Raw genomic sequence first — 15,060 nt, forward strand, 5'->3', positions numbered from 1 at the left:
GATGCGCTACTGTTCCGCAAGTTTCCGGCGTCGCCAATTCGGCCGGCCCTGGTTAAATTTGGCCCAGTGCTTGAATCAAAGAAAAATTATTAAACGCGCACGTGGTTGCAACAGATCGAGCCATAGATCAGACGACGGGCACAGAAGGCAGACCGCAGCGTACCTTTTTTTTTTTTTTTTGAGCAAGACCGCAGCGTACCTGTCCACTGGCGAAGGTGGCCCACAGGCGCCCGAGCGATTCATCCATCTCGGCCCACCAACCCCGGGGGCGGGGGCCCTTACTAATACGGCCACGACTGCATCACCCGGCCGCCACCACCTCACGCGCCCTCGCACGGCGTCGAACACTCCGCGGTCGCTCACGTGAGGACTGAGGCGGCCCGCCCACCCAGTCAGCGCCACCACCACCCACACATCCGCCAATCCGCTATGGCGTTCGCGCTCAAGGCCGCCGCCACGGGGACGGCGTCGTTCTCCGCCGCGGGGCCGAGGCGGGGCGCCGCGCCGACGGGAAGGGTCTCGTTCCGCGGCGCCGCGCCCGCGGTCGCCGTCAGGGCCGCGGCGGCGGCGGCCGCCGCCGCTGTGGCGGAGGACAAGCGCAGCATCTCCGGCACCTTCGCCGAGCTCAGGGAGCAGGGGAAGGTACAGTCCTCGGCGAATCCTTCATTTTCGTTTTTTTTTTTTGGGGAAAAACCCAATCACTGCGGCTTCTGATGCGCGGTTTTTTTTAATCCGCGCGTATCGCGGCCGTTGCGCTGGGTGGCTTGGGTGATCCTATAGAGTAGCACGGTTTTGCGCTGGGTAAGATTGGATGGGTTGGCATAGGATAGGAGGCGTCGAGGATTGTATGCGCTGACTGACAGTGGTTACCGGATTGTGTCATGCTGTTTCTGCTTGCATTTTAATTTGGGTCATGTTAGTGTTACATTTCGGCATGTAATTCCCAATGCTGCCGATAATTTTCATTTCCTCCAAGTGAACCAGTGTTCGATGGATTTCATCAATTGTCATGTTTCTTTCCTCTGCACTATATGGTACTAAGAACAATCCATATGTTTCTGACAGTACTCACTTAGATTTTTGTAGCACAATAGTACTCAAACTCAAGTTACTGAGATTATGTGACATTTATCATTCTAGATCAGCGTTGAAATTTTGTACTTTGACTATTTCCCCCCTTTTATATTGTTTATTAGTTTGAGCTCACTACTATAGTACTACTATCTGAAAATCTTCAGACTGCCTTCGTCCCCTTCATCACTGCTGGTGACCCTGACTTGGCCACCACAGCAAAAGCACTCAAGATCCTTGATGCCTGTGGTTCAGACGTGATTGAATTGGGTGTGCCTTACTCTGATCCATTGGCTGACGGCCCAGTTATTCAGGTTGGTTGGTATGCCTCTACTAGTCTGTTCGTATTACTATGTCGCTTATGTATGCCTCTGCTTATTCCTGTGTTTCGGTTTGTACCGTTTTAGGCCTCCGCGACACGCGCGCTAGCAAAGGGCACCACATTTGAGGATGTCATCTCCATGGTAAAGGGGGTGATACCTGAGCTGTCGTGCCCTGTAGCACTTTTCACATATTACAACCCGATTCTGAAGCGCGGTATCCCGAAGTTCATGAGTATTGTTAAAGAAGCTGGTGTACATGGTAATATATATATATTTTTATCTAATTAATCACATCATTCTCGTGATGTTCAGTCCCATTAAAATACCATTATAGGCAAATACTTATCACATTAATTTTATATATAGTGTTAGATTCCTCCATTCTATCTTAATCTGGCTAAAACATAGCACTGTTCAGATAATAATACTGACAAATCTTCCCAACAGAAAATCTGTGTTGGATTAGCTTCTCAGAAATTCATGTTCAGTGTGATAATTGATGTAATACTGTCATTCAGGTCTTGTGGTACCAGATGTTCCTTTGGAAGAGACAGATGTTTTGAGGAGTGAGGCTGCCAAAAACAACCTAGAGCTGGTAGGCCCCCCTCTTATACTATGATGTACACCTTAACCCTGTAGATTTTAGTGTCTGTTTTGTCTCGCCATTTTTCTGCGCACCACTGAATTCTCTATTTGTTTAAAGAGAGGTCCGCATTACATGCTTGTTATTTGAATGCTGATACAAAATTATACTGCTTCTGATCCCAAATATAAGTCTATCTAACCACTCTCTAACTTCACCAAATATAGGTGCATCTAGCCTCTCTCTAACTTCACCAAATATAAGTGCATCTAGCCCCTCTAATTTCACCGGATATAATTCCAACTTGAAGACACCTTTTAACCCTCTCTATCCTGTTTTGTGCTTATTTAATTGTGCACGTTCAGAAGTAAGAATATGGAGACTACATGTATATTTCATTATTTTCTAAGCTGTGTGATTACATTTTCCCCTCTAATTTTCTTTTAAGCTACAATATTTAACTATTAATTTTACTTCCTTTTTTTTCCACTAAAAACAGTAAGGAAGGGCATACCTGAATATGTATAGATTTCTGTATAATAAGCATAATGTACAGAAGTTCAAAAGTACAGGCTCTATTCTGAGCTCATAACTCATGATCGTGTCCATGATGCCATAGTATCGGTTGCTCTGTCCTCCGTGCTGATTATGGGCGAATAACAATTATTCCTCTTTCTTCTGTGCGGTTTGAGGTAACATTTTTTTGCACTAGCTGTTTAATAGGATTCATTTGCATGAATATATGCAGGTGCTACTGACAACACCGACTACACCAAATGAAAGAATGGAGAAAATTGCACAGGCTTCAGAAGGATTTATTTATCTTGTAAGTTTTTCAGATTCTGTACTACTTCTAAAAAGTCTGTTTTGTTACAGCATACCTCTGTTCCTAATACATAATTTGGCAGTTTAGAATAGTCCAACTCCAACTACTACACATAAGATGAGAAGAACAATTGCAGTGAACAATAGACCTATTACACGTTATAAGACCCTGTTTGGTTGAACTGTGGCTGTGGGAAAAAGCTGCTGTGGGCTGTGAGCTGTGGGAAAGCTGCTGTGGACTGTGAGCTGTAGAAAAGCTGAAAGCTGTTTGGTTAAACAAGTATAAAATATATCTTCTATCTTTATCTCTCTTGAAACAACTATGGAAGAGCTTTTTATTCCACCAATTTTGAAAAGCAGAAAGCCAAAAGCCAAAAGCCAAAAGCAGGGTCAAACCAGCTTTCAAAAATGTACTACGGAAAAGCAGCTGCTTCTGAAAAAGCAGCCTCCAAAAGCAGCCCCTTTGGTTGGGCTTTTGGCTTTTGGGGCCAAAAGCCAAAGCCAAAAGCCCAACCAAACAGGCTGCGAACATTTTGAATAACCCATGCCATTTCAAGTTGGCAGCTTAAACCTAGAGAACACATGTATCTGCTCTGGCATACTTCCCTGGAACTTTACTCAGGCCCTGTTTGGTTGAGCTGTGGCTGTGGGAAAAAGCTGTTGTGGGCTGTGAGCTGTGGGAAAGTTGCTGTGGGCTGTAAGCTGTAGAAAAGCTGAAAGCTGTTTGGTTAAACAAGTATAAAATATACCTTCTATCTTTATCTCTCTTAAAACAACTATGGAAGAGCTTTTTATTCCACCAATTTTGAAAAGCAGAAAGCCAAAAGCCAAAAGCAGGGTCAAACCAGCTTTCAAAAATGTACTACGGAAAAGTAGCTGCTTCTAAAAAAGCAGCCTCCAAAAGCAACCCCTTTAGTTGGGCTTTTAGCTTTTGGGGCCAAAAGCCAAAGCCAAAAGCCCAACCAAATAGGGCCTCAGCCACCAAGAAGATATTCTGGTTATTGGCCTGTTCGCTGGTTGGTTTCTGGGCTGGTTTGGGCTGGCTGGTGCTGGTTTATTATGAGAGAAAAACACTGTTGGCTGGCTGGTTTGGGCTGGCTGAAACCAACAAGCGAACAGGGTGATAGTAATAAAGCAACTTTACTACTATTGCGTATATTTTAATACATTTGATGATCCTCTTCTTAATGCAATATCCTGGGGAGTCCGATGAAGTCGTCCCCCTTGGGATCGAGTTTTTGATAGTCAAATGATGAGTCAGTTGCTAACATATGTGCTATTCAGGTAAGCACTGTTGGAGTTACTGGTACACGTACGAATGTGAGTGGCAAGGTGCAATCTCTTCTTCAGGATATCAAGAAGGTTTGCAATTGCATCATCCTTATTTAATGCTATTTAGTGAAGTAGCGTTACTGCCTATGTACTGTCCGAAGGACACATTGCTAATACAAAATATGTTGCTTTTATAGGTGACAGAAAAACCCGTGGCTGTTGGCTTTGGTGTGTCGACTCCAGAGCACGTGCAGCAGGTAAACCGTAATTGCCATCTCTTTCCTGCTAAGTACATGATCTGTGGTTGTTTCTTACTCAATGTAGGTCCTTGACACCCTTGTTGCTTTGTTTATTTGCTGTTCAGATTGCAGGATGGGGCGCAGATGGTGTGATCATCGGTAGCGCAATGGTGAGGCTGTTGGGGGAAGCTGCTTCTCCAGAAGAAGGATTAAAGAAACTAGAAGAGTTAGCCAAGAACCTGAAGGCCGCATTGTCATGAACCAACCATTTTCATTAGCAAAGAAATTAAGATTTTTCTTTTCCAATTTTGGCTTGCAGGGTTGCTGTTGTGTAGCGAAAATAATTGTGTCCTTATGTTGAATGCTCAAATGAATAAATCAAGGCCCCCCACAATGTTCATATGTTTTGCACGGAGGAGCATAATCACCCTTAGTAAGCATGATTATTAAGGTCAGTAACTGACTGAATTTCTCATTGGATTCCGTCATCTGAACAAGATGAGTAGGCATGATCGTGGTTCTGAATGGCTATTCTTTCTCTAACCCAGCATTTGAACGAGTCAACATGAGATCTATATTTAAAGTACTTGGTATTTTAGGAAGAGATTAGTATAACGCAATTATGTAATGAATTCGAGACTAATTATGTGTTAAGTACAATGTGGTGTGCCTAGTATAAAGCTACAAAAGTTATTTTTATTTTTTTCTCTTTTACATTAATTTATATTAATACGGACTAACATATATTAGTGGGCATCGAAAAGGCAGAAACTTACAATGCCAGCATAACTATTTGTAGCTTAGTAGCAGATACATACAATTCTTGTTAACCTTTGTCTTTTTGGATTTGGAAAGCTTTGGATCGTCATCATATACTCCCTCCATATAGGAAATAAAAGTCGTTTAGGACATGATTGTGCTTACCAAGGTGTCATTAATTAAGTGGTATTTTTCCATGTTTACCCTTATTAAATACGTCTGTGGGTGACTCCTAGACAAGAACGATTCGTAGCTGGACTGGTCAGGTGGGTGGGACTTGAGGCTTGCGGGTAGGGTTCGACTCCCTTGGCCGGCGTTTTTTTTGTTTTAACAAGATTTTGCATGGGTCTGTGGAAAAATTGCATGGCACTGTGAACGTGCGGGTGGGATGGTTTGGCGCGTCGGTAGGCTGGTTTGGGCGCGTTATCTTCGATTTTGGCCGCTGTCGCTCTCGTTTTCTTTGTTTGCTGCTATTTTTTTCGCGTTTGCTTCGTTGGTGCTCACGGCATTTCAATTCTGGCATTTCAATTCCGGCATCGCCTCCATCTGCGAGTCCGGCACCATCTCCATCTCCAAGTCCGGCGTGACGACCTCCTCCGGTTCCTGCGACTCCGGCGGGATGACCTCCAGCGACTCCGGCGTGATGACCTCCGCAGCGACTCCAGCGCGATCTCCTGCGACTCCTCCGCACCCGTGCCGCCAGACTCCACGACGAGCACCACCTGCGCCACCGAACTCCATGGCAAACCTAAACACTAAGCCGCGGACGAGCGTGAGAAAGCGAGGGCGAAGGCGAGCAGCACCTGCGCGAGGGCGGCGCGTGTTTACTGCCTTGACGCGAGCGACGAAGCGGGCGGCGAGCGTGCTGGGAGTACTTCGTATTAACGAAGCGGGCGGCGAGCGTGCTGGGCATCGAACGGAGAACCAGCGGGCGCGCGGAACAAAGCGTCGCCAGGGGCAAACGCGTCCAAAACCAGCCCCTCAAGCCAGAACGACTTCCTTTTGCATGGATGTAGCGTCGCCCAGAACGACTTTAAATTTGTATACGGAGGGAGTATAGCACCTAACTTGTGTCAGTATTTTCCATTTATTGTACGTTTTAATAAGAAAAGTTGAAGATATAAACAAAACTAGCAGAAAGTAACCTGGTCGTAAAATGGGCATTTTATTATGTACTCCCTCTTTTTCAAATTAGAAAACGTTTTTATCTTTCTCAGGTACATTGCTTTTACTATGCATTTAGACGTAATGTATATCTAAATGCATAGTAAAAACTATGTATTTAGAAAACCAAAATGTCTTATACTTTGGAAATTTTATCTTTGAAACATAAAAATATGTTTTTTTTTCTTGAATACACAAAAGATTTACGTATTTTTGGTGTTAAAGTAGAATAGTTTAAACATACAAACGTTGCGCTTTAACTAAGCGCCCTAGGAGGTCTAGAAGGAGCAGCACAATGCCAGACCATCCTTGTGTATTGATATAAGTTATCGTATTACTCAGAAGCTAAATAACCAAGAGACGGGTGTTGCTTCGACTCAAGAAACGGCCTTCCGTTGACGCGGCTTCTTGCGCGTCCCTACCCCGGTGTCTAGAAATAGGGTGTGCAACACTTCAACATTGGAAGCACTCGGTTCTGTCTTGAAGAGGTCCTCGTATATCTTCTTTCCTGAAGTGCTTGGCGTGGAAAATCCTATGGTGAGGGCCATGTGCGGCATGATGAGGACCTCGCCTCGCTTGGAAGCAGGCACCCGAGAGAGGCCCCGACCCGCCAAGCGCTTGCTACGCAGCAGGAGTACCGACGTAGCGGATGTCGGCTGTGCAGGCGGTCGAGGCAAGAGTGGAGAGGCAACCTTCCGAAGTATTCGTTTGGTGAAGCTATGGAGGCGGCGTGCAGCGGAGGAGTCACCATCATCGTGGGCCGGATGCCCAAACCCAGGTGGGTAGTCTTCTCCATCCTCCCTAGGTCACCTGTGGCAGCCCTTGCACAGTTGACAACTGAGCAGGCGTCGCCGGAGAAGCTCTAAAACCGACAGGATCGGCGCTGTGGGCTAACATAAAAATGTGATTGGTTTTCTATATATGAATTTAGATTAGGGTAGATGTGTGTGAAAGTGTATGTACAAAAATAATCTATAATATTGTCACCATAAATACCATACTTTATTAGGAGCATAAATTAGTGAAAAAATGAATATATACATGTTGGTAACACAGCCTAGTGCAAAGTGTGTAAGATTATGTTTCCCTGTGCACATTTCTTAGATAAGAAATAAAGCTAGCTGTAGCGGACAAGCTAATAAGTGCAGCCTGTTGGCTAATTAATCAGTGATCAGAAAGGTTATAAATGGATAAGCATCGTTCATTGGATTATTAGGCAAGATTACTCTAAAATGTAGCAAGTCACAGGAAAAAACAAAAACTTAAAACTATACTATGCCATATCCCATATCCTCATAGCATCTATTAGCTGAGATTTCTGTTTAGCTTTGCTTTCATTTGGACAGCTGATTGCTTGTACGCATTTTCACTATCACAATAAAAGTGAAGGTTGTGTACTTTTTTTTGTGTTTCTTGTAGTTCCTCCACAATCCACATGAACCTCAAAGATCTAGGTAGAACAGAAAGTGCAATACATGTTTGGTAAGGCATGGTATCTAGTGCAAAGTCAGTATAACTTGTTATCCAATCCAATGATTTAAAGTTAGAACACACGGACATGGCCAGCAGTTTGATCCACTGCACGCTTGGCTTATTACTAACACACGTGTTATTGAAGGAGTTAAAATGAAACAAAATATATACATAGCGTCACGATAAAACCCATAACAACTCTGTAGCGCACCTGACTTTAATTTCTGTTAGCCTTTTCCATTCCCTTTCAAACAAAATCACTTGTCCTATTTGCCATGGTCACATAGAACACAGCAGGCTACTTGGTTCACATTGAGTGCAAGGGCAATGCACTACTACTTTTGCCTCTCCAGAAATTTGTGCAGACACTGCCCAGCACTAGATAAATAGGGGGGAAGAACACCCTTCAAGCCTAACTCACCCAAGCATAGCTCTAAATCATGGCTGCATAGAAATATGCCAACCCATATCTATGGGTCCTTCCCTAGCTTGACCTGCTTCTCCATCCTCTCGAAAGCCAACCTGACCTAGTGCTTGTTTCCTTCCTTGAACTTCCCTTGAAATCATTGATAGTTACTTGTTGGACATGGAACATGTCTTCTCAATGGAGGAGATCCTCGGACCCTTTTGGGACCTGCCACCATCACCACCAGAGCAGCAGCCTCTGGTGATGACCGGCACCGGCAGTGTCATCATAGATGGTGTTGTTACTCATAGTGGTGATGGGGAGGGTGGCGAAATGATGGATCAGATTCAGAACACCACGGAGTGGACCTTTGAGGGGTTACTAGAAGAGGAGCTTCTAACTGGCACAACGCCGGTGGCAAACTCTAGTTGCCCAGCCCTAAATGTTGACCCGGTGGTGGAGGTGGACCAGGGAGCGATGGCGCCTGCGGCGGTGAGTGACGTAGGTGATCCCATGGAGTACAATGCCATACTGAAGAGGAAGTTGGAGGAGGACCTCATGGCCTTCAAAATGTGGAGGGTACTGCTCTTCCCTGTCTTTTTTCTAATGTTTCTTGAACTGTACTCTATGGGTTGTAGGTTTTGTAGCGTTCTTAATTAGTTGGGCGTGCAATAATTGAAATCGATCGTTTAATGCTTTTTGTGGAAGTACTAAGTTTATATATATCACATCTAGTGCATCCAACCACCTTTTTAAAGTGATGTGGATAGATAATTCATGATCTAGAGATATGGTGTTACAATTTGTTGAGATCTATGGCCCTATTTGGATCTCTCCAGTTTTTGATAGTGTTTAAGGATATGACTTTTAGAAACTGGGTGGGATCCAAATAGGTCAGTTTTTATTATCTGGTTTTGCCAGATTATTAAAAACCAAGAAGCTATTGATATCCAACTTTTGCCAGTTTCTTGTGACCCATAGAGCAATAAATGAAGTCAGATTTTTAAAAAACTGAGAGATCCAAACACTCCAGCCAGTTTTTTTCTTCAGAATCTAGATTTTAGAAAGTAGAGACAAAAACTGGTTTTTAAGATTTCGAAACTGATCCAAACAGTACCTATGATGAGCTATATATGCCATGTTTGTCTATACAAACTGACAAACAATAATGCCACATCACAGGTCACTGTTTTTGTTTTATATGGAGCTAGTGCCACGAGATTTGTGATATTGGATTGAGCTATGGCATGTGTGGGTATACAAACAACTAGCAATCCATTATTACTAGTTTTTTTAAAACTAGATTAGGCAATATTTACAAACGAGCTCTTTACAAACTTAATGGTTGCAAAACTACATTAGGGAAACAATACTATTTTTACTTATGATAAAGGTCAGGTATGATCAAACTAGGATGTGGCAACTCAAATTCGATGCCTACAGTTGCAATATCTATTAAATATTCTATAAAGTCAAATAAGGAATTTAAGATATGACCACAACATTTCATTTGCTAATTATTGGTAACTACACAATAATTATTACAGTGGAAATGGCTGACTTTGCATGTGCATATGTATGTTCCATTCTACCGTGCTTTTTGGACGTTCCCACTCAGCAATTGTGTTGGATGTTTTCCAAATGTTTTAATTTCAAATTTTGGCATGCCCATCCACAGGCCTCTAGTAGTGATGTGAACTCAGAACATTCTCAAAGCTCAAACAATCAAAATGGAGGTACTATCTACTATGTGCCCTGTTACATTGTTTACAGGAATATATGACTGAATAATAATGTTAAAAGGCAAAGTTAATTATTATGTATAAGGCGTACTTTTCTCCTTCCTCTTTGGCTCATTATAGGTAGCAAGAATCTGGTGCAGAGCAAGCTCAACGGTGAAGATCCCACCAATAATCATGCTCAAAATGCAGATCTTCGCGTGAGGCTTGCTACTAGCTCTTCCTCAAGGGATCCTTCACCATCAGATGAGGATATAGATGGTGAAGTAGAGATTCTGGGATTTAAGATGCCTACTGAGGAAAGAGTGAGGAAAAGGTAACATTAATTTGCAACATATGGTTTTACCTCGCATCCTTTCAATATCAACAAAAAATAACCTTCCCATGGGAGACTTATAAACTTATTTGTTACTTAATTTTAGAAAGGAATCTAATAGAGAATCAGCCAGACGCTCAAGATATAGAAAAGCCGCTCACTTGAAGGATCTGGAGGACCAGGTGTGGTATCGCAAATTATATTGTTATATATATAGTTTTCATTTGTCTACTGAAAAAGGAATCAAGAATATGTGAGTAATTCATGAGTGTAAGATGGTGCTTGATCATTACAGGTAGAAAAATTAAAAGCTGAGAATTCTTGTTTGCTGAGGCGCCTTGCTGCTATGAACCAAAAGTACAATGAAGCTAATGTTGACAACAGGGTACTGAAAGCAGACATGGAGACCCTAAGAGCTAAGGTATGATATGCTGTATATAGTAAGGCCCCGTTTAGTTCCGAAAATTTTTGGCTTTGGGCTACTGTAGCACTTTCGTTTGTATTTGGTAAAAATTATTCAATTATGGACTATTTAGGCTTAAAAGATTCGTCTCACGATTTCTCGGCTAACTGTGTAATTAGTTTTTTTTTTCCGTCTACATTTAGTACTCCATGCATGTGCCGCAAGATTTGATGTGACGGGGAATCTTGAAAATTTTTGGTTTTTGGCTTGCATCTAAACGGGGCCTAACTGTGTTTTTATGCTTCAACGCATCAAAATCATTGAATCCTACACTAGGAGTAATAAAGCTATGCCTGTGTAGTTAACATGGTATAAAATCTGGTTGCAGGTGAAGATGGGAGAGGACTCCCTAAAGCGGGTCATAGAAATGAGCTCACTGACCTCCGTACCCATTCCAGAGCTTCCCAGCTGTGATGTTCCAGTGCCTATCCAAGACGACATCATCAACTATTTCACTACCACCCCAGCAGACGATGCTTTGGTTGACAACAGCTTCATACCCATGCCAGACCCATTGCAATTGCAACTGCAAGCTGAAGAGCCAACTATCAGTGGAACTCTGAATACCACCACAGAGATAAACCGAATAGCTGCTCTGCAGGAATCAGAGATGTTGGGTCCAAACGAGACCATAAACATGCATATGTATTAGGCATTGCAAGTTTCGTAATCTCGTGTTGTAGTTATCACTTGTGCTTGCACTGCGCGGGCGGACTTGTGGTTTCTTCTTTGTGTCGTGGAATCGCTGGGAACATTTGCAGCTGTTGCTGAATAAGGCTGGTGGTCACCCTTGACATTTCAAATAAATTGACAACCATGAGTGTTTTGTTTTGATCCCAGCAGTTTGGAAGGCCTTAATAATAGTGTTGTTTTGTCCATCTACCTGCAAGCAGATTTGCTGCAGATTTTATATCAAATCAAATTAGATAAAAAATATAGCTAATAAATAAGAAGCTAGGGTTATTTGGATCACACATCTTATTACGTAGATAAAAAATATCCATAATACTCCGTACCTTTGCTATTTTAATTTTTTATTTTCTTTCTTTACTTTATTTTCCTCTCTCTTACGTAGGAGGAGTATAGCTGATTTCTCCTTCCTCAGGTGGTTATCCGAACTGCAAATGAGGGAAATTAACTTCTTACCATTATAACGAGATATCACTTTTACGGTTGCCGCTACGCTATTGGTAGCAAAGAGAGAAACTAGACATAAAATTATCACTTTTGCTTGCGTGGTACACCAGCACCTCACCCCAGCACTGATCCGAGTCAGTAGGCCCGTGTGAAATGACCGCCATGCCCTTGGCGTCTTTCTACTCCCCCCACGTGGCCCACTGCCCTCTCCCATCCCCTTCTTTCTCTGCTCCGCAGGACCCAGGTCCCACTCGCCCACCGCCGTCGCCGACAACCCCCCGCCCCTGTAGAGCCATGGCTCATCCCATCTATCCTTTATCAGCTGATGAAAATGTTCATCTCTTCTAACTTTCCATTAAAAACCACTCTCAGTGTCAGCCACCCAAACTTCAGTGTTTGTGATGGCCCCTAAATGATCTTTGTGTCTATTTCATCATGAAATTTCTGTAGACTATACTACCCGTTCCTATCCAACCAGAGTTCATGCTCCTGCTCGGCTATTTCTACTTCAGCGACATACTTAGCACACTTAACAAATAATCTAAACGCGTTGCCAGGATCAGTCCTGACAAAATGAATCAAGAAAACAGAATCAAGGAGTTAGACAATATCCTACACGACACGTTTCCTAAACCAAGAACTACCATTCCGTATGCAGTTAGAGATTTAACTTACCAGCGAACTGATCATAGATCAGTTGGTTGGGTTCCTTGTGGTAGAACATGTCCACCCGGGTTCAAGTTCTCGACTTGGCATGGTGCTCGTATTTTCCTGGGTTTATTCCAGGATTTATCGGCGCCATGCTTTCACTAGTAGGCGACGTCCCCGTCGACAGCGAGGCGCCTGTGGTGATTTCGTGAATCTTGAGATCTACCGGCTCAGTCCTTCGGAGGTGCTAACTTACCAAATAGGGCAACCACTCGAATCCATTGCTTCACCAAATACTACATCAGCTGCCTACAAAAGCAAAGAGGGACAAAAACCCAAATCAAATTGAAGAACCCTAACCCTAGTCCTATCCGAATCAAATTGAAGAACCCTAACCCTAGTCCTCATCCAACGACATATTGCAATGTAGACCGCGAAAAAAGAGTTGCATGTAGCCACATACCTTTTCTCTATCGCGATAGTGGTCCTGCGAGACAGCGCTGCAGGGGGAGCGTTGTGCGTGACGATGGTGGCAGCAGGCGGGCAAGACTACAGAGAAAGAAGGGGACAAGAGAGGCGAGTGGGTCGCGCGAGGGAGTATATGTAGAAAGACGCTGGGGCAGGGCGATCATTTCACAAGGGCTGCTGACTCGGATCCACGCAAGGGTGAGGTGCCAACGTGCCACGCGAACAAAAGTGACAATTTTATATCGAGTTTCTGTCTCTATTACCATAAACGTAGCAGCAACCAATAAGAGTGCTATGTCAGGAGGCGTCGTCCGTTATAATGGTAAAGAGTTAATTCTCACCGCTAGACCTGAACAAATTGAGTCTGCCCTGAGCCCGAGCCCGACAGGTTTTAGCCCACCCAGCACCCACGAACCTTACTGGACAAGGCTTGGGCACATATCCTGCTGCCCAGAAAAATTTCTCTTAACTTGAGCCTAGACGAAAATACTATTTTTAACTATTTTACGCTATAAAATATGTGATGCCTAGGCGTATGCCAAATTAGGCCCGACTTAGCTAGTGGGTGGTCATAGGCAGGACTCTCTTTTTTTTTTTCCAAAATAACTGTTTTTTTTTTTTTTTTGGGCGTGGTCCGAACCCGGTCGGGCGCGGAAAATGCCAGGTCTTCTCCCCGCAAACGCACTGCTTCTGTTCTCCTTCCCTCCTCATCTCCATCGCGTCCAGGACGACCTCCGCCGCCGCCGCTCGGCTGCTCTCCGCCGGCGCCCCTTCCTCTTTCTCCTCCTCTCCAGTCGCGCCGTCCCCCCGCGCCCCTTCCTCCTCGCCGTCACGGCCGCGCGGCCCGTGCTCCGCCTCGCCGTCGCCGCCGCCTCCAAGGAAAGAGAGACCGGGAGGGGGAACCGACGGGGGCGTGGTGAGGAGGGAGTCAAGCGGAGGAAGGAAGGAAGGAAGTGGGGCTGCGGTCGCCGGGCCGCCGGCGGACTACCATGTCGTCTCTGGGGACGTCCAAGGGGATCCTGGAGATCGCCAAGTTCGGCGTCTACGTCTCCGTGCCCGTCGCGCTCACCTACCTCGTCGCCACCGACTCCAAGACCCTCAAGAAGCTCATGGGCCTCGTGCGTTCCTTCTATACTTCTCAATTTCTCATTCCCTCCCCCTCTCGCTCCCTGTCAGGCGAATTAGCTGCTGCTGCTTGTGTCACTAGGGCTTGAGACCGATTGGGGATCTGTGGTTCAGTGCTGCTACCTGCGCCACATGTTTTGGCCACTAGGGTTTTAGCTGATTTGGATTTGGATGGTGCGACACAATTTCAGTCTTCTACTCAGCGGTGCTAGTTCATTTAAGCAAATTCAATTGGGTTTAGATGCAACATTCTTATTATCCTTCGTTTTTTCTACTAGAATGTTGAGAAGTGTGTATCATTTGCATTATTTTAGGAAGAAAAATTAAGCTTTGGTACAACGGTATGCAGCTGAATCCCTGACTCCACAAATCCTATTACAAGAAACAGAGTCATGGTTCTGTCACTAAAGTGCCAAACGCCTGCTTGTATCGAGTCCTTGGAGTTTGGGTACTTCTCTTCGTAGTGAAATTTTTATCTATAACTCTTCTTATAGATATTCTTGTTTGGATTCCTAATGAACATCCTTATTGACGTAGCATGCATATGGCAGTTTGTTCTACTGCTAAGTGACATGGTTGTGGTATGGTTTGTTGACAGATGACGTTTCTTTATGTTCATCAATGAAAAATTTCTCACAATTGATTGATCCATTGGGTCTCAAACTTGAAAAAGATGAATTCATTACGTGTATGTGTTGGTAGACCCTGGACTATATAGATTTTCATCAAGATTAAACTACCTGTGTACCCCTTTGCAGCGTCCTTATGTGGTTTATCCGCCCGAAGGCCCACGCCCTCCACCACCAGAAGAACTGCGTGAAAGGGCTCGGGAGATTGCTCGGAAGAGGCAGCAGAGCTGAATGGATGGTGGTCTCTAGGCATCTGTATCCAGGGAACAACACAGATGATGAATCCATCTCTATATGGATGCTGACTTGTTACTCTGGTTGTTGATATGGAAGTGGAACAGCCCTGGTCTTTAGCATCCTTTTACTGATGTTATTACAATAATATCCACAAGTGGTTTGTTGTGATGCCTGATGTTGTGA

The 15,060-nt window shown here is 44.1% G+C and overlaps 3 protein-coding genes across 3 annotated transcripts; all 3 read left to right on the forward strand.

Moving 5' to 3' along the window:
- The first annotated feature begins 307 nt into the window (after nt 1–307).
- LOC136551002 (tryptophan synthase alpha chain-like) lies at nt 308–4,715 on the forward strand. The gene is made up of 8 exons (XM_066542598.1): nt 308–642; nt 1,239–1,385; nt 1,479–1,653; nt 1,913–1,989; nt 2,726–2,803; nt 4,087–4,164; nt 4,272–4,331; nt 4,439–4,715. The coding sequence occupies exons 1-8, from the start codon at nt 430–432 to the stop codon at nt 4,571–4,573; spliced, it is 963 nt and encodes a 320-aa protein (XP_066398695.1). The 5' UTR covers nt 308–429; the 3' UTR covers nt 4,574–4,715.
- A 3,512-nt stretch (nt 4,716–8,227) lies between these two features.
- On the forward strand, nt 8,228–11,285 carry LOC136548093 (regulatory protein opaque-2-like). The gene is made up of 6 exons (XM_066539733.1): nt 8,228–8,694; nt 9,794–9,851; nt 9,978–10,170; nt 10,277–10,352; nt 10,466–10,591; nt 10,962–11,285. Exons 1-6 carry the CDS (start codon nt 8,296–8,298, stop codon nt 11,283–11,285), a joined length of 1,176 nt encoding a protein of 391 aa, XP_066395830.1. The 5' UTR covers nt 8,228–8,295.
- A 2,251-nt stretch (nt 11,286–13,536) lies between these two features.
- Nucleotides 13,537–15,045, forward strand: LOC136549459 (uncharacterized). Its single transcript, XM_066540747.1, has 2 exons — nt 13,537–14,004; nt 14,770–15,045. Exons 1-2 carry the CDS (start codon nt 13,876–13,878, stop codon nt 14,869–14,871), a joined length of 231 nt encoding a protein of 76 aa, XP_066396844.1. The 5' UTR covers nt 13,537–13,875; the 3' UTR covers nt 14,872–15,045.
- The last annotated feature ends 15 nt before the right edge of the window (nt 15,046–15,060 follow it).

Source organism: Miscanthus floridulus, chromosome 4, assembly GCF_019320115.1.
Source record: "Miscanthus floridulus cultivar M001 chromosome 4, ASM1932011v1, whole genome shotgun sequence".
NCBI lineage: Eukaryota > Viridiplantae > Streptophyta > Magnoliopsida > Poales > Poaceae > Miscanthus > Miscanthus floridulus.

What these genes read in the sequence shown, in the direction of transcription:
- LOC136551002 (XM_066542598.1), top strand. Translation starts at nt 430, where the DNA reads ATGGCGTTCGCGCTCAAGGCCGCCGCCACGGGGACGGCGTCGTTCTCC. An exon ending in AGCTCAGGGAGCAGGGGAAG is followed by an intron (nt 643 to 1,238) that starts GTACAGTCCTCG and finishes GAAAATCTTCAG; the next exon opens with ACTGCCTTCGTCCCCTTCAT. An exon ending in CCAAAAACAACCTAGAGCTG is followed by an intron (nt 1,990 to 2,725) that starts GTAGGCCCCCCT and finishes GAATATATGCAG; the next exon opens with GTGCTACTGACAACACCGAC.
- LOC136548093 (XM_066539733.1), top strand. Translation starts at nt 8,296, where the DNA reads ATGGAACATGTCTTCTCAATGGAGGAGATCCTCGGACCCTTTTGGGAC. An exon ending in TGGCCTTCAAAATGTGGAGG is followed by an intron (nt 8,695 to 9,793) that starts GTACTGCTCTTC and finishes GCCCATCCACAG; the next exon opens with GCCTCTAGTAGTGATGTGAA. An exon ending in GAGGAAAGAGTGAGGAAAAG is followed by an intron (nt 10,171 to 10,276) that starts GTAACATTAATT and finishes ACTTAATTTTAG; the next exon opens with AAAGGAATCTAATAGAGAAT.
- LOC136549459 (XM_066540747.1), top strand. Translation starts at nt 13,876, where the DNA reads ATGTCGTCTCTGGGGACGTCCAAGGGGATCCTGGAGATCGCCAAGTTC. An exon ending in TCAAGAAGCTCATGGGCCTC is followed by an intron (nt 14,005 to 14,769) that starts GTGCGTTCCTTC and finishes ACCCCTTTGCAG; the next exon opens with CGTCCTTATGTGGTTTATCC.